The sequence below is a fragment of the Mandrillus leucophaeus genome, unplaced genomic scaffold (genome assembly GCF_000951045.1).
Source record: "Mandrillus leucophaeus isolate KB7577 unplaced genomic scaffold, Mleu.le_1.0 Scaffold218, whole genome shotgun sequence".
Lineage (NCBI taxonomy): Eukaryota > Metazoa > Chordata > Mammalia > Primates > Cercopithecidae > Mandrillus > Mandrillus leucophaeus.
The window spans coordinates 885,798-904,447 of NW_012102232.1; the positions used below are offsets into that span (position 1 = coordinate 885,798).

Consider the following 18,650-nt stretch of genomic DNA (forward strand, 5'->3'; position numbering starts at 1 on the left):
AACACAACAGTTATGATTCTTGATTTTCATTCTCAGTTCCTCCCACAGAAAAACACTGTAAACATGAATGATTTTCCAAATACTTGAACTTCAGCAAAACATTAAAAAAAAACTCACATAAATATTGAGTACAAAAAGCTTTAACATAGAAACATTTTCCTAAAGTCTTTCTAACTAAAAGTCTCACCAATAGAACTTAACTATGTAGACTTTCAAATGGCCAATGAAAATAATTTCAGATTATCTTAGCAATCAGTGTGCTTAATAAATAATAGGCACCAAATAATATCTTTTTTTTTTTTTTTTTAGAGACAGAGTCTCACTCTGTCCCTAGGCTGGAGTGCAGTGGTGCAATCATAGCTCACTGCTGTCTCTTACTCCTGGGCTCAAGCAATCCTCCCATCTTAGCCTCCGAAACAGCTGGAACTACAGGAGTGAGTCACTGTGCCTGACTCCTGACTATTATTATCTAGTCCAGTACCCTCATGATAAACCTAGGGCCCAGACAGGTGCTCCTGAGGCTACTTACCACCAACAGAATCAAGTTCAAAGTCTGTGCTTGGCATTTAAGGCCCTACAGACTCTGCACCCAGGCTTGTTCTCCAGTACCTTCCCCACAAAGACCCTACTACCCCATGTTTTCCCAACGGATTACCATTCGAGTACAAAGAACCAGTTAGTTCTTTGCTCCCGTTCTACTTCTAAAATTTCTCACCCTAGGCAGAGGTTGCAGTGAGTTCAGATCGCACCATTGCACTCTAGCCTGGGCAACAAGAGCGAAACTCCATCTCAAAAAAAAAAAAAAAAAAAATCTCCCAACATATGAGTCTGCCCAGTGATTTTTCTATCTATCTACCAATCTTAAATGCCACCTCCTCTATGAAGCCCTTCCTGATTCCCTTAGGTAATCCCATTCCGTCTAGACTTAGTCTATACTTAATTCTTCTACAGCACTTACCAGAGGCTGCCTCACATCACAGTGAAGTATGCACATGTCTAACTCCTCCACTAGATTATCAGCTCCTTGATGATATGGGTTGATTCACAGTCATTTCTGTATCCTTCACATCCCCAGGAAAAGGAACCTACACACAGTTGGTGGTCAATATATGTTTACTGTCTCACCAATAGTATATGTTTCCATGTTGCTACTGTACATTTCCCTTCCATGTATCTCTGCAACAGAAAGCAGACCTTTTCACTGATTCATGCAATATTTAATGAGCCATACATGGGAAGTACTATCCCTGGCCTTGTAGACTCAGAGATAAGTAAGACACACAGCCTGTAGGATTCAAGGAACTCAGAACCCACATACAAGTAAGTATTTTAAAAATACTTGCAAAATAATGCAATAAACACACAAAAAAGAGGTATGTTCAGGGCTTAAGGGAACACAAAGGTGTGTGCTGCACCTAGGGGTGGGAAAAGTCATTGTCATGAACACTCTTGCACAGTGTGAAACTGCCAGATCCTCATGGATGTTTCTGTAGTTAGAAAATCTAAAAATACTAATCATGAAATTGACCTATTGAAGGCATAGTCCGGCTATGTTGTGGATGCAGACTTTAATTCAAAAGTCAAGGAATTCACTGCAACTGGAAAAGTAACTCTTTTCTCCGTCTGTCTCTTCTCGGTTGCGGTTTGGAAGCAGAGACACTGAGGGAGCTGTCTTGAATAGTTAACACAGCCAGGAACGTCAGTGCATGTAAAAAGAATTGTAAAGTGTGACTACATTTTTACTGAGAACTCCCTCTTTCCCCAGGTGGAGCTGCAGGGCAGTCACCTTCATCCTGATCCGTAACTGCATATTTACTGTTTGCATCTCCCGCCAGACGCTGCGCCCCACGAGGCAGGCGCTGAGCTCAGGATCTCGCTCCCCTCCGAGAGCCGGACGGCCCCAGGCCTGGACCATAGTGTGTGCTCCACAAATGAAGGAAAGGTCTCCTTTTTCACTTCCACCTACTTGCGGGATCCAGGCCTAGGGTCGCTGTTTTGCCCTTAGCTGCAGATCTGAAGTAGGGCTTCCCGACCCCAATTCCCGGACGCCTTTCACCCCAGCCCCGGAGACTCCAGCCCCGTTTAAATCCTGACACTCGGAAACTCTCTTCGAACACTTGCAAGGTCCCCTTTTACCTATAAAAGGCTCTCGGGCCACGAGGTCGCCGTCAGAGAAAAGCCAGGCTACTACTCCAGGCACCAAGACAGTGGCGCCGCCCGCGCCTCCGGAACAGGAAACCGAGGGAATTAAAAAGCAAACCTGAGACAGCTGGGCCAAGGGAGGGAAAACGCTTCAGCCCACCACAGGCCTTGTACGCGGTGATTGGCGCTTCAATGAAAGCGATGGACGTCTAGACCAATCGTCAGCAAAAGACCCTTTGGAGCCCGCCCCCCTCCTTCTACGTCCTCCAATCCAAAAACACAACCGGGTGAGGGAGCGCGTCCGCCCGGAGAGGGAAGGCCGGGTTGAGGCGCCGGCTTTCCCGGGTCTTCTCCAGCTGCCACCGCTTTGCTGCAAAGCTGACGGGCGCAAAAACATGAGTGACTCCGCGGGAGGGCGCGCTGGTCTTCGGCGTTACCCCAAGCTCCCAGTGTGGGTGGTGGAGGATCATCAAGAGGTGAGTGGACGGCGGCCGGGCTCTGGGGCAGAATCAGCGGAAACCGTGACGCTCAGAGGGCCAAGCAGACGGCGCAACCTTAGCATCGGAGGCCAGAGAGTCTGGCCTCCCGATTCAGTTAAACTGCCCGATTCCGTTGCTGTGGGGAGGACCCCAAAACAACTAACTAGGAAGAATGAGAACTGACATTTATGGGCGCTTCCTACGTGTCGGGGCAACTTATTTACCTCGGTTTGCCCCCAAATCCCAGGACCAAACAACTGGTGGCGTCGGGATTCAAACCCGGACAGGCTGGCTGCAGAGCCCTGTGACCGTAACCTGCAATTAACTGTGGCTTCCAAGTGTCTCCTGGAATCGCCATCACAGCCCTGCTGTTTAGATGGGAGGCCTTATGCTTGAAACGTGGGCTCTGATCTGAAATGGGGACAGTAATCGTAGGACTCACAGGGCTGTTAGGAGTATTATTGTGTGCATATTGTGTTTAAAACTCTTTTTTCTTTCTTTCTTTCTTTTTTGAGACGGAGTCTCTCTCTGTTGCCCACACTGGAGTGAGTGGCGCGATCTCGGCTCACTGCAACCTCCGCCTCCTGGGGTCGAGCGATTCTCCTGCCTCAGCCTCCTGAGTAGCTGGGATCACAGGCACACATCACCGTGCCCAGCTAATTTTTGTATTTTTAGTAGAGAAGGGGCTTCGCCATGTTAGGCAGGATGGTCTGAACGTCTGACCTCACATGATCGGCCCCCGTCGGCCTCCCAAAGTGCTGGGATTACAGGCGTGAGCTACTGCACACGGCCCATATTGCGTAAAAAAATATATATATTTTAAGACAGTGCCCTGCATAGATAAACACTAAAAGGGGTTTCCATGTTTATGGCCGTGCTGATTTACAGTAGCTAAATTAGTGTCTTAATCTAGACTTTTCCAAGTCAACAAAGGAGGCCCATGGATCTAATAAATTTGTTTTAAAGTAGCATCCGTAGGCTTGGGATGGGAGGCGGTTCTATGGATGTTAAAACATAAGAGGGATTTACTGATAGTGACAGTTAATAGGAGAGGAAGATAGGTTTCTCAGGACCTGGATATAGTGTCTATGACCTTGAGAGAATGAGAAAGCCTAGGTTAGATGGTGCTTTCAAATTAGGTATTAAACCTAGAATTAGACAAGATGTAAGAGGAGAAATGGCCTTTATGGACCACCTAGCCCAACTCCACCATTCTAAGGGTACCAAAAAGACCCTAACCAGTCTGGACAGCAGAGCGAAATCCCATCACTACAAAAATAGAAGTGAAAAAATTAGCCGGGCGTAGTGGTGCATGCCTGTAATCCCAGCTACTCAGGAGACTGAGGTGGGAGGAACGCCTGAGCCCAGGAGCCCAAGGCTGCAGTGAGCCATGATCACACCACTGCTCTCCAGGCTGGGTGACAGAGCAAGACCCTATCCCTTTTTAAAGGAAAAAAAAAAAATACTTTGAGACCTAGGATACCTTAAACACCTAGTTAATGTTAGAACAGGCATTAAGCGGTAGTTTGTTCCTAAGCCCCAGTCCTGGTCTGTTTCCCCACATGACCTGTTGAGTTGGAGGTGGCAGCAGGAAGGCAGCTAGAGGTGCAGGTTGGAAGTTCTGAGGACAAAGTAATGCTGGAGATTATTATCATCTGCACCATCTACAATAAATTTTATCTTTTTCCACTTTTCAGCAACATAGTATGCTTTCAATTATGTGCATTACTTAGCATTTTTCAGTCTGCAGTTGAGTGTGTGCTCATGGTTTCAGTGTTAATTCTGATTATGTGCCTGTGTCTTTTACAGGTTCTACCCTTTATATACCGGGCCATAGGCTCAAAGCATCTTCCTGCCAGTAATATAAGTTTTTTACATTTCGACTCACATCCAGACCTCCTTATTCCTGTGAATATGCCAGCAGACACTGTGTTTGATAAGGAAACACTCTTCGGGTAATATGTGATTTTATTCATGGTCTTTTGTGTTTGAAGTACAATTTGTGGTAGATAATAAGTAATTATAGGAAATAGACTTTGCGAAACTCATGGGTTTGGGGGTTTTTTGTTTGTCTTTTTGCCTTTTTCATTTTATTTAGAACAAGTGTTGATAACTTTCTTAAAGAGCCAGGTTAGTGAATATTTTAGGTTTGCTGGCCATATGGTCTTTGTTGCAGCTATTTACCTTTGCCTTTGTAGTGTGAAAACAATCATAGGCACTGTGTAAACAAATGATAGTAGCTGTGTTCCAATAAAACTTTATTTACAAACTGGGCATGGTGGATGAGCCTGTAGTCCCAGCTACTCAGGAGGCTGAGGTGGGAAGATCACATGAGGCCAGCAGTTCCAGGCTGTGGTCAAGCCTGTGGATAGCCTCTGCACTCCAGACTGGGCAACATAACCAGACCCCATCTCTTAAAAGAAACAAACCAAAAAAACTTTGCTTACAAAAACAGCCTGGCCAATGTTTAATCCTGTTAATATTTGCCTTTATAGAGACCATTGTCTATTTCTTTATAGAGACTAAATGTCTATTTCTGCATTTAGTCCATTGCCGTATGTTGTTTTGGTTGAAAAATATGATGAAAATTCAGGCTTTCACAGACATGTAATTGGAAAAGGAAAGCATATTTTCATAGCCTCTTCAGATAATTGTGAATATTCTTTGATAGTGCACCAAAACTTGAAAAGTAGTAGTTTATTAAAGCTTATTTGAAATGTAAAATTCAGCAATTCAGTATCAAGTGTGAATAATCATAGTTTATTGATCACTCCTTTCAAGATAAATGGTGTTCACCTCAAATTTCAGTCACAAGTGCTTTTTGTTGAGACAACTGTTGTGCTTCAAACTACATAGCAGGAGAGCTTTCTGTGCATCTCTCATTTTGTCACAGAATATTTTAAAATGTATACTCAAGATGGAAATTTAATAAAATCAAGATGTTCTCAAATGAAACTTTTATATTTATTTATTTATTTATTTATTTTGGCAGTGCTTGGTAATGAGGAATATAGTAACTACTAACAGTTTGGTGCTGCTGCCTTAATTAATGTTGGAACATTAACCCACCAGTGCCTTTGTACCATCTTTGCAAATGTCAATAAATGAAAGCAGGAGATAATACCTTAGTATTTTCATGAAAATAGTTTTGTAATAGTGATGTCCCTGAAAAAGTCTCAGGAACCATTCAAGGGACCACACTTTGAGACCTGTGGTCTTAAAATGTTGTGGATGAAATTACACTTGGGGGAAAAAAAAACACCTTTAAAGTTCTAATGTTGTCTATTTCTTTTCCAGAGAATTAAGTATTGAAAATTGGATTATGCCTGCGGTTTATGCTGGCCATTTTTCACATGTAGTATGGTTTCATCCCACATGGGCTCAGCAAATCAGAGAGGGAAAACACCACTTTTTAGTAGGTAAAGACACTTCTACCACAACAATCAGGTAATTTCCTCATATTTGTGAATATGGACATGATTGAATGTTTCTTATTTCGGATTCCTATAATAACTTCATAAGTCTCTGCACACAAATAGGATCAGATTAAGCCTCAACTTCTCCAAAGAGTTCTCAAAACATGAAGAACAAACTTTTAAGTCTCTTGATGTTCTTCATGTACCATTTATATTTAGTTGCTGGTCAAATTAGATTTTGAATGTGATCTTTATCCTTTGGAATTTGGGCTTCATTGGTGATTAACTCCTTAAGCCACTGAAGTATTTTATAGATTTATATATTCAGTAGTACATTTTACTGTTTCCTTTCAATGTAACTGTTGTCTGCTGAATTTGCTGCGGTGGCTCACACCTGTAATCCCAGCACTTTGGGAGGCCGAGGTGGGCGGATCACGAGGTCAGGAGATCGAGACTATCCTGGCTAAAATGGTGAAACTCCATCTCTACTAAAAATACAGAAACAAAAGTAGCCAGGCATGGTGGCGGGCACCTATAGTCCCAGCTACTCGGGAGGCTGAGGAGGCAGAATGACGTGAACCTGGGTGGCGGAGCTTGCAGTGAGCCAAGATCGTGCCACTGCACTCCAGCCTGGGCAACAGAATGAGACTCCATCTCAAAAAAAAAACAATAATTAGTAGTGAAAGGGCAAAATTATCTCACTTTGATTTTTTTATAAATCCAACTGCTGAATAAGTAGATTTGGGGCTTTAATTTTCTTGATTATAATATAAGTAGTTTCAGATAAGTACTTAATCTAAAGTAAGTTACAGTATCCTCTGACTTGACATACATGTGCAACTGTTTTTATTGTGTAAGCTATTTAACCAATGTTTTGTGTATCTTGTGATACTATAATACTTTTAGAAATGTCAATATGTTCTTGACTCTAAAATTCTCTTGTAATGGGATAAATATTTTAAGCAGTATAGCCATAACATTCTAGAACCTTAGGGATAGTGGAATGAAATGGTAATACGTTGAAAATCAGATGGTCTTCCTTATTGAAAATGATACTTTATTTCTAATTTATTCTTAATGACACAATTAACTTTTGTAGTATATATTCTTATCATTCACACCAATGGCTTTGTTGTGATATATGAAAATTGTATTTATTTCAGATATAATTCAAAAGAAATAATTAAGACTCAGCATATAAATATTGTACATACTACTGGTATGTGTGAAATAGTAGTAGGGTTTTTACTGAGTACTTCCGTGGGTAGGCCTGATTTAACCTACAAAATCAAATAATTTTCAGCAATCTGACACAGACATTTGAAACTCTGTCTCTGATTAACAATTTTGGAAGATTTTGATTCATGATTTTGGTTAATCCTGCAAGTAAAACTTTATGGAATAGACACATATACATGTAGGTGTTTAGTTTGACAAATATTTGTATGTTTGTATGATAGGAACACGGGAAAACTGCTGTTATTAAAAAGAATATTAATTTAGGTTGGGGGATACAGCCTCATCTTAGGGTTGTACAGTTTTAATAAGCTTGGACATTAGTTTTACTATGTCATTAATCTATTTTTGGAAAATAACTTTTACAGTTTACAGCTGTGTATGCTGGGAGAAGGCAAGTGGGAAATAAATATTAACCATTATTTTAGGTGGGTAAGGCATGCCTCTAGAAGAAGTATTTGGCTTCACTGTTTATTTACCTAGTCACCTTTCATATTGAAAATATTACGGTTATATAGAAATTAACAAAGCTGTAAAATATGTCGGGGAGTTTCTATGAAGAGAAATTATTTCCAGATGAAATTTTTCTCTTCAATGATTTTTTGGATAAAGATTCAGCTGGTATGAGAGAAAACAAAGGAACACTGGCTTAAACAAGAGTTTATTCTTATATTAGAATTCAGTGTACACAGTGCAGGCCTATGTGGCAGCTCTAGAGTTTGGGGAACCCTAATTCCTTCTATCTTTTTGCACCACCATCTCTAGAATACTGCCCTTGTCTTTATAGTCCAAGGTGGCTTGCCACCTCTGTGTTCATATGCCAGTCAGCAGGAAACAGGAGAGCAGAGCTCTGTATGCTTTTCTTCCATTCACAGCCACTGGCCTGAATTTAATCACATGGCCACACCAGGCAAGGCAGACTGAAATGTAGTCTTTATGTGGGGCAGCTGTGTGTCCAGCTAAGAATTTGAGGAATGCTATTTCTACAGAAGAACAGGAAGTACAAATACTAGAGACTGCTCTCAGTTTTTGTCAAATAGGTCCATTCTTATATTTCTGCCATGCCATAGTGAAATGTCAACTAATTTTCCCATTCTTCTTAAAAATCGTTTTTTCCTCTGATTCAGGGTTACAAGTACAGATCATTACTTCCTAAGTGATGGTCTGTATGTACCTGAAGACCAGCTAGAGAACCAAAAACCGTTACAATTGGATGTAATTATGGTAAAACCTTATAAACTCTGTAACAATCAAGAAGAAAACGATGCAGTGTCTTCTGCTAAGAAACCAAAGCTAGACCTGGAAGATTCGGAAAACACTGCCTCTACTAACTGTGACTCTTCTTCAGAAGGACTGGAAAAGGACACAGCGACACAGAGAAGTGACCAGACTTGCCTAGAACCATCATGTTCATGTTCTTCTGAAAATCAGGAATGCCAGACTGCCGCCAGCATTGGGGAGATTCTGGAAATTTTGAAGAAAGGGAAGGCATTTGTTTTAGATATTGACTTGGATTTTTTTTCAGTGAAGAATCCCTTCAAAGAAATGTTCACTCAGGTAAATATTATATTTTTAACACATAGATCTTGAGAATTGTGTGGCTTTTCTCTAGATGAGGAGTCAGCAAACTCTTTAAACAGACAGCTAGCAATTATTTTAGGCTTTGGGGTTCACATTCTCTACTAATACCCTTTTCTGTTGTTTTCTAAACCTGTTAAAGTTGTATATACCATTCCTAACTTGAGGGCCATACAAAAACAGGCTCTAGGCTGTGGATTGCCAACTCCTGCTGTAGATAGTATTCATTATTTTGCATTTATTAATTGGGGTAATGTATACATGGGTGATGGATAAAAATTAAATCATACAGTACAGGTATATACAGTCAGCCCTCTGTATCCGTGGATTTAATCAGCCACAGATAGGAAATATTCAGAAAAAATAAAAAACAACTAGAAATAACAATACAAGAGTAAAAAATAATACAAATAAAAAACAATACAATATAACAACTGTTTACATAGGATTTACACTGTATTAGATACCATAAGTAATTTAGAGATGACTTAAAGCATATGAGAGGGTATGCATAGGTTATATGCAAATACTACACTATTTTATATCAGGGACTTGAGCAACCACAGATTTTGGTATCCACAGGAGGTCCCCGAACCAATCCCCCACGGATACCAAGGCACAAGTGTACATTGAAAAACAGCACTCTCTTATCCCTATTCCCTCAGTTCTTTGTTTCAGAAATGAATACTGTGGTCAGTTTCTTGTGTATCTTTCCAGAGATATTCTATATATAAATCCTGTGTAACGGATTATTCCTTAAACAGTGACGTGCCTGATTACTCACCTAAATATTTGTAGTAAATATTTGTAATGAAAGTTTCTAGAAGGTTACATAAGAAATTCAGTGGCAGTTATTCCTTTTAGAGTGCTATCAGGAAACCTGGGAACACTTTTAGACCCTTTGGTACAATAGACTTTTTTTAAAACATGTATTACACTCTATTATTTAGTGGCAATTTTTAAAATATCATTAGGAAAGACAGGTGTTCATCTTTTTTTTTTTTTAAGAGCATGTTCAGGCTGGGTACAGTGGCTCACACGTATAATCCCAGTACTTTGGGAGGCCAAAGCAGGAGGACCACTTGAGCCAAGGAGTTTGAGAACAGTGTAGGCAATGTAGCAAGACTCCTTCTCTATGAAAAAAAAAAAAAAAAATTTTTATCTAGCCAGGCATAGTGGCACGTGCCTGTGGTCCCACTACTCGGGAGGCCAAGATGGGAGGATCACTTAAGCCTGGGAGGTCAAGGCTGCAGTGAGTCGTGATCACACCCCTGCACTCCATCCAGCCTGGGTGACAGAGCAAGACTCCATCTCAAAAAAGAAGAAAAAAAAGAAGCATGTTCAAAAGTTAGGGGAGTTAAGTTCTATTGTTACCTCTACTGTTTATTAGCTATATGATCTTAGGAAAATTACTTAATCTTTCTGACCCATAGTTTCTTCAAGTACCAAATCAGAATAATAGTCATACCCAACTCAGGATTGTTATAATGAATGAATAAAGCGCTGAAGATATGCCACAACATTGTGCTTAATGAATCTTAGCTCTTGGGTATAACCTCTTTCCGAGAATACTCCTAAATAGGATTACTGGGGCCAGGTGTACCCACCTATATAATGGATCCATGTAGCTGTGCTAAACAAGGGGAAACATTATCCTACAAAGTTTGTATAGCAAACCTCTTTCTCCCCTTAGTGGAGCCTCCTGACCGAGGTTCTATGTCTTTGACATTCTGCCTCCAGTATTGCCTTTGTACTTAAGAGTTCTCTTCTGTTGTTAGAGAAATGGCTGCAAAGTGGACATGGGGAGTTCTTTGTTGTTGTTATTAAAGATACGTATATTTCCTGTAAATAGCTAAAGTCTGTTTATATCCTAGGACATACCATTTATATAGTGGAATATTATTTAAAATATTTTCATGTCATGACCCATTAGCCACCAAGTATGCTTCCTTAGGTAATTTTTACATAGTATTGTCATGCCCAGCTGGATAGAGTTGCCTTGAAGAAGTGATATTTACAATAAAATAAATTTTACAATATTTACAATAAAATTATTACAATAAAAATCTAAAGTATACATTTTGCCTCATTCTCCCATACAAACTTTTAAATAATTATCTGAGATGTTCTTATATCACAAGCAAGGCTGTCTCTTCCTTAAAGAATATCATTAAAAATTTTTAACTTCTTTTTTCTGGTATGTGGATTTTTTGTTTTGTTTTCCAGGAAGAGTACAAAATCTTACAAGAGCTGTACAAATTTAAGAAACCTGGCACCAACCTAACAGAGGTATCCTCCATTTGTTTCTTTGGGGTTTTATTCATTTATCATATAACTAATAGTATCTTGCAAATTACTACAGTGATCTCAAAGACTGCTCAAAGTGAGACTGCTCAAAGTGAGTGTGTGTGTGTGTGTGTGTGTGTGTGTGTGTGTGTGTGTGTATTGGCAAAGCCCATGGTTAGTCCTTGAAAATTATGTTTTAACTAATAGAGCCAAGTTTTTTTTGTAATGGAATGTTGCTTGTTTTTTGAAAGAATAACTATGTAATCTCAGCTTTTCAATGTATTTAAAGGAAGATTTGGTAGATATTGTTGATACTCGAATTCATCAGTTAGAGGATTTAGAAGCCACTTTTGCCGATTTGTGTGATGGTGATGATGAAGAAACTGTACAGAGATGGGCTTCAAACCCTGGGTAAGACTCTCAAACATTTTTTCCCCCCAACTCTACTAACTTTCAGTCCTAGATATGTTCCTAAATTTGCAAGATACATTGCTTTTAAAAACTTAGTATTCAGCTACTTGGGATGCTGAGGTAGGAGAGGATCACTTGAGGCCCGGAGTTCCAGACCAGTCTGGGTAATGTAATAAGACCCTGTCTCTAAAAAAAAGTTTTTTAATTAGCCAGATATGGTGGCACCTACCTGTAGCCACTATAGCCGCTACTCCCAGCTACTTGGAAGGCTGAAGTGTGAGGATTGCTTGAGCCTAGGAGTTTGAGTCTGCAGTGAGCTGTGATCATGCCACTGCACTCTATCCTGGGTGACAGAGACTTGTCTGAAAAAAGAAAGAGAAAAAAGAATTAGTATTAAATTTCGACACATTTACTAACAACAGTAGACATTATTGAGTATTTTCTGTGTACCCTTTATCTAATATTTTTCCTTGCCTTATCTCATGTACTCCTTACAACAGCCTTACGGTTTTATTCTTATTATGTCAATTTTATAGACGAAAAAACCAAGGTTAAGGAAATTGGCCAAAGTCACATAGTAAGTAGGCATGTTTTTAGTCTTTGTGCGGTAGCTGCCCCTAAATATGAGATACTGTATGAGGTCTTAAAGAGAATTAAAGATGAGTAGTACATAGGCATTCCCTGTCCTAAGTAGAATAAGAAAAAAATACTAATCTAACAACAGAAAAGTAAATTACTTGACAAGTAAATTACAATGCGAAAACTTGGCTGGGCTCAGTGGCTCACACCTGCAATCCCAGCACTTTGGGAGGCTGAGGCAGGAGGATGGCTCACACCTGCAATCCCAGCACTTTGGGAGGCTGAGGCGGGCAGATCACGAGGTCAGGAGATCAAGACCATCCTGGCCAACACGGTAAAACCCAGTCTCTACTAAAAATACAAAAAAAAGAAAGAATTAATCAGGCGTGGTGTCAGGCGCCTGCAGTCCCAGCTACAGGAGACTACAGGAGGCAGGAGAATGGAGTGAACCCGGGAGGGGGAGCTTGCAGTAAGCAGGGATCACGCCACTGCACTCAGCCTGGGCGACAGAGTGAGACTCCATCTCAAAAAAACAAACAAACAACACACACACACACACACAGAAAAACCCCAGTGCAAAAACTGACATGAAGGAACAGTATTTGAAGGCTAGATTCTCCATCAGGTCATTTATTTGACTGACTGTTCATATTACCTTGAAAGTGTGAAGAGAGTTCTTTTTGAGTGAAAGCCTTTGGTATTGAAGCTGGCGTGAAAGAATATTGGCATAAATATTACAGTGATTTTTCTCTAAAATAAGTCTTAAATCATGTAATCTCAAACGGCCAGAAAACTAAAATAAAACCATCAGACAAACCTTTTGGTCTCCATGAGCATAGGAAAACCAGAACTAGCTTATTTTAAAACTAATCTCCCACAAACTGTCATATTATTCTCTCTAGTGTAAACAAAAGAAAATCAGTTGTAAGGTAGCAAGATAAAATGGGAAATTAGAATCAATAATACTTTAGGCCAGAACATGAACAACCACTAAGATTTGTCATGTTATGGTTATTAAAAATAATTCAGCAGATCTCTAGAAGAATATGGAAGAACCTGGAACAGTGGTTGCCTCTGGGGAAAGGAATTCTATGGCTAAATGACGAAGTATACGAGTGAGAAATTATTTCTTTTGCTATGTGCATGTATTATCTATTCAAAATACTCATTGTAATTTTTACTTAAAATATTCAGAAGCATCCCTAAAATGTAAACATCATAAAGCTTTAATTATTGACACTAACAAAGCAGTGATGTAGAGGAATAATTCACAGTAATATTAATCACATCAGTAAGTATTGATTAGGCACTTTAACATCAGTTAATGGCCAGGCATGGTGGCTCACGCCTATAATCTGAGCACTTTGGGAGGCCAAGGTGGGCAGATCGCTTGAGCTCAGGAGTTCGAGACCAGCTTGGGTGACATGGTGAAATCCTGTCTTTACAAAAAAAATACAAAAAATTAGCCAGGCATGGTGTCATGCACCTGTGGCCCCAACTACTTGGGAGGCTGAGGTGGGAGGATCACTTGAGGTCAAGGCTGCAGTGAGCTGAGATCGCACCACTGCACTCCAGCCTGGGTGACAGAGGGAGGCCCTATCTCAAAAAAAGAAAAAAAAAAAAAACATCAGTTAATGCTTTTTCCTCTTCAGTATAGGGTTCTAAAATGATTCCTTCTTTTTTGAAATGATAGAAGAGGGAGATAGAGAAGTAAGTCACAGGACAGGAGTCTTCCTAGAAATACTGAAAAATCCTATTATTTTGTTATTTCATGAAGTCTCAAGCTAAGTTTAAAACTTTAACAACAACAACAAAATAAGCCTGGAAACCCTGGAATCCTAAGTCCAGCCCACAGACTTCCATTGAAACCCACTCTGCCTACTGAGCATGCCCGGTTAGCTTCTCGTCACCAGCAGAGAGTTCTAATACAGACTTGAAGATATGATGAGACTGCAACAGTAGTGAGTTTAGACTGTGCTTGGTATTGAAGGGAGAAAAAATAGCATAAAGGAAAAGTAGATGACACTGAAAGAAAAGTCTCCCCAAACTAACCATGACCCTAAAGAGCCAGACCCTCGGCATAGAGGCTTCACTATGTCTAGGGAAGTGAGGTGGTTGGTTAGGGTCCAGAAGCCTAGAAAATGTCATTAATAAAAAGGAAAAAGTAACAGGACAAGTGGGCAAGCAGGCAGGCCTCCATGCCTCCTTTTTTCTTTCTTTTTTTACTCCCAGCAAATTAGTGAATATTTGTGGAGGAGGAATTAAAACACTAGAAGCATTAGCCAGTCAGAGCTTCCAAAAGGTCCACCTAAACTTAATACCTTAAAAGCATCAATGGTTATATCAATGTTTTGGGTAAGAAAACAGGAAACATTTATTTCTTAATATTTTAAGATATTTGGACAGCATCTTTTATTTCCCAAGTACCATATGAAGCATGTTATTATGGTAAATGCTAGTATAATGTATCATTTACTATTGTCATTTTAGTTGCGGTGGTTGTGATGTTTAATTGAGTGGGATGGCTTTTTTCCAGAATGGAATCACTAGTTCCCCTCGTACAGAGTTTGAAAAAACGGATGGAAGTACCAGACTATGAAATGGTAAATATTTTATATTAACATGTAAAATTGACCCTTTGTAAAGACAATTTTCTGGGTAGAAGAATTTGCTTTTTGTTAAAGTGGTTCGTTTTTGTTTGTGTTCCTGTGAAGTGTGAAATAATTATTAAGAAAAGAAATGAGTGAAAAAAATACATACATTGAAACAGAATACTGAAAAAAAACATTTTTTCCTCAATTTTACTTATGAAGCAAAAGTCCTGTGTATTTTTTTAGTTTTGTCTGGGGTCAGATCTCTCTTCACCAGACAAAAGAAAAGTACACAATTTCTAAAATGGTCCATTTTTTATTGATGACTATTTATACTCCCTTCCTTCTTCCTTCTTTTCCTCCCTATTTAAAAACTTTTCTGTTTGTAAAAACCATAAGAAAAGAAAAAAGAGAGAGCTGTGACTAGCACGTTTTAAATATGTTAGCTATTTGTCAACAGGGATCTGAATGCTATAGCCAAAGATACTTTTAGTCATAATTTATTTGTATATCATTTTGCAGTCTTTGAAGCATATATTTTCCCATTTGACCTGGTACTTGAGATGAGAAAGCTACAGCTTAAAATATTCAAATGTCCAGGCGCGGTGGCTCACGCCTGTAATCCCAGCACTTTGAGAGGCCGAGGCCAGCAGATTACGAGGTCAGGAGATCGAGACCATCCTGGCTAACATGGTGAAACCCTGTCTCTACTAAAAATAACAAAAAATTAGCCAGGCATGGTGGCAGGCGCCTGTAGTCCAAGCTACTCGGGAAGCTGAGGCAGGAGAATGGTGTGAACCCAGGAGGCAGAGCTTGCTTGCAGTGAGCCCAGATCGTGCCACTGCACTCCAGCCTGAGTGACAGAGTGAGACCCCGTCTCAAAAAAAAAAAAAAAAAAAGTTCAAGTGACTTTTCTCAGATTTGATGCCAGGGCTAAGACTTCCAAGTCTCCTGCCTCTTAGTGTGGTCTTTCTCTTACTTCAGTAAGCTGGGTTTGCATATTTTATTTACTTATGGAATACAGTCAGACCACTTTGACTAAAACTGAAGTATTGATTTAAGTATTGATTGCATTTATAAGAATTTGCTGGTATTCTTTAAAATAAGAGATGTCTGTTTTCACACTGCTGATAAAGACATACCCAAACTAGGCAATTTACAAAAGAGATTTAATGGACTTACAGTTCCATATGACTGGGGAGGCCTCACAGTCATGGCGGAAGGTGAAAGGCATGTCTCACATGGTGACAGACAAGAAAAGAGAGATTGTACAGGGAGACTCCGGTTTTTAAAACCATGAGATCTCGTGAGACTCATTGACTATCATGAGAACAGCACAGGAAAGACCCACCCCCACAATTCAATCACCTCCCATCGGGTTCCTCCCACGACATGTAGGAATTGTGGGCATTACAATTCAAGATGAGATTTGGGTGGGGATACAGCCAAACCATGTCATTCTACCCTTGGCCCCTCCCAAATCTCATGTCCTCACATTTCAAAACCAGTCATGCCTTCCCAACAGTCCCTCAAAGTCTCAACTCATTTCAGCATTAACTCAGAAGTCCACAGTCCAACATCTCATCTGAGACAAGGCAAGTCCCTTCCACCTATGAGCCTGTAAAATCAAAAGCAAGTTAATTACTTCCGAGATACAATGGATGTACAAGCATTGGGTAAATACAGCCGTTCCAAATGGGAGGAAGTGGCCCAAACAAAGGGGCAATGCAAGTCTGAAGTCCATCTTCAGTCAAATCTTAAAGCTCCAAAAAGATCATATTTGACTCCATGTCTCACATCCAGGTCACTCTGATGCAAGAGGTGGGTTCGCATTGTCTTGGGCAACTCTGCCCCTATGGCTTTGCGGGGTACAACCTCCCTCCTGGCAGCTTTCATGGGCTGGTGTTGAGTGTCTGCAGCTTTTCCAGGCACACGGTACAAACTGTCAGTGGATCTACCATTCTGGGGTCTGGAGGACAGACAGCGGCCCTCTTCTCACAGCTCTACTAGGTGGTGCCCCTAGGGACTCTCGGTGGGGATCCAACCCCACATTTCCCTTCCACACTGCCCTAGCAGAGGTTCTCCATAAGGCCCCAGCCCCTGCAGCAAACTTCTGCCTGGGCATCCAGGTATTTCCATACATCTTCTGAAATCTGGGCAGAAGTTCCCAAACTTCAATTCTTGACTTCTGTGCACTCGCAGGCTCAACACTAACTGGAAGCTGCCAAGGCCATCTGAAGCCATGGCCCGAGCTCTATATTGGTCCATTTTAGCCATGGCTGGAGCAGCTGAGACACAGGACACCAAGTCCCTAGGCTGTACACATCACTGGGCCCCTGAGCCCTGCACATGAAACAATTTTTTCCTCCTAAACCTTCAGGCCTGTGACAGGAGGGGCTACCGCAAAGGTCTCTGACATGCCCTGGATACATTTTCTTTATTATCTTGGGGATTAACATTTGGCTCCTCGTTACTTATGCAAATTTCTGCAGCCAGCTTGAATTTCTTCTCAAAAAATGGAATTTTCTTTTCTTTCACATTGTCAGGCTGCAAATTTTCCAAACTTTTATGCTCCGTTTCCCTCTTAAAACTGAATGCCTTGGCCAGGTGCGGTGGTTCACGCCTGTAATCCCAGCATTTTGAGAGGCCAAGGCGGGTGGATCATTTGAGGCCAGGAGTTCAAGACCAACCTGACCAACGTGTCAAAACCCCTTCTCTACTGAAAATACAAAACTTACCTGGGTGTGGCAGGACACACCTGTAATCCTAGCTACTCAGGAGGCTAAGGCAAAGAATCGCTTGAACCTGAGAGGCGAAGGCTGCAGTGAGCCGAGATGGTACCACTGCATTCCAGCTTGGGTGACAGAGCAAGACTCCATTTCAAAAAAAAATAATAAAAATTTAAAAACTGGATGCCTTTAACAGCACCCAAGTCACCTCTTGAATGTTTTGCTGCTTAGAAATTTCTTCCACCAGATATGCTAAATCATCTCTCAAGTTCAAAGTTCCACACATCTTAGGGCGAGGGCAAAATGCCACCAGTCTCTGCTAAAATATAACAAGAGTCACCTTTGTTCCAGTTCCTAGCAAGTTCTTCATCTCCATCTGAGACCACCTCAGTCTGGATTTCATTGTCCATGTCATTATCAGCATTTTGGTCCAAGCCATTCAACAAGTCTCTAGGAAGTTCCAAACTGTTCACATTTCCCTGCCTTCTTCTGAACCCTCCAAACTGTTCCAACCTCTGCCAGTTCCAAAGTTGCTTCCACATTTTCAGGTACCTTTTCAACAGTGCCCTACTCTACTGGTACCAATTTACTGTATTAGTCTATTTTCACACTGCTGATAAAGACATACCCAAGACTGGGCAATTTACAAAAGAAAAAGATTTAATGGACTTAGTGTTCCACATGGCTGGAGCAGCCTCACAATCATGGCAGAAGGTGAAAGACACGTCTCACATGGCAGCAGACAAGAAGAGACAGCTTCTCTGCAGGGAGACATCTGTTTTTAGAACCATCAGATCTCTGACCGGGCACGGTGGCTCACACCTGTGATCCCAGCATTTTGGGAGGCCGAGGCGAGTAGATCACCTGAGGTCAGGAGTTCGAGACCAGCCTGACCAACATGGAGAAACCCCATCTCTATGAAAAATACAGAATTAGCCGGGCGTGGTGGCGCATCCCTATAATCCCAGCTACTTGGGAGGCTGAGGCAAGATAATCGCTTGAACCCAGGAGGTGGAGGTTGTGGTCAGCCAAGATTGTGCCATTGCACTCCAGCCTGGGCAACAAGAGTGAAACTCTGTCTCAAAAAAAATAAAACCATCAGATCTTGGCTGGGCGCAGTGGCTCACGCCTGTAATCCCAGCACTTTGGGAGGCTGAGGCGGGCGGATCATGAGGTCAGGAGATGGAGACCATCCTGGCTAAC

The 18,650-nt window shown here is 41.0% G+C and overlaps 2 protein-coding genes across 2 annotated transcripts in view; one reads left to right on the forward strand and one right to left on the reverse strand.

The window, feature by feature from the left end:
* DROSHA (drosha, ribonuclease type III) overlaps positions 1 to 2,274 on the reverse strand; it is a 154,771-nt gene extending 152,497 nt beyond the window's left edge. The window contains exons 1-2 of the mRNA XM_011980812.1: positions 2,137 to 2,274; positions 959 to 1,085 (exon numbers count right to left, since the gene is read on the reverse strand). The gene's annotated coding sequence lies outside the window, so the exon portion shown is untranslated. The remainder of the gene's footprint in view (positions 1 to 958; positions 1,086 to 2,136) is intronic.
* A 142-nt stretch (positions 2,275 to 2,416) lies between these two features.
* The window catches only part of LOC105540255 (chromosome unknown open reading frame, human C5orf22), a 24,990-nt gene continuing 8,756 nt past the window's right edge, over positions 2,417 to 18,650 (forward strand). Inside the window, exons 1-7 of the mRNA XM_011980797.1 lie at positions 2,417 to 2,618; positions 4,431 to 4,576; positions 5,919 to 6,068; positions 8,401 to 8,830; positions 11,078 to 11,140; positions 11,427 to 11,548; positions 14,664 to 14,730. Of these exons, the coding sequence (XP_011836187.1) occupies positions 2,538 to 2,618; positions 4,431 to 4,576; positions 5,919 to 6,068; positions 8,401 to 8,830; positions 11,078 to 11,140; positions 11,427 to 11,548; positions 14,664 to 14,730 (1,059 nt within the window). The 5' untranslated portion in view covers positions 2,417 to 2,537. The remainder of the gene's footprint in view (positions 2,619 to 4,430; positions 4,577 to 5,918; positions 6,069 to 8,400; positions 8,831 to 11,077; positions 11,141 to 11,426; positions 11,549 to 14,663; positions 14,731 to 18,650) is intronic.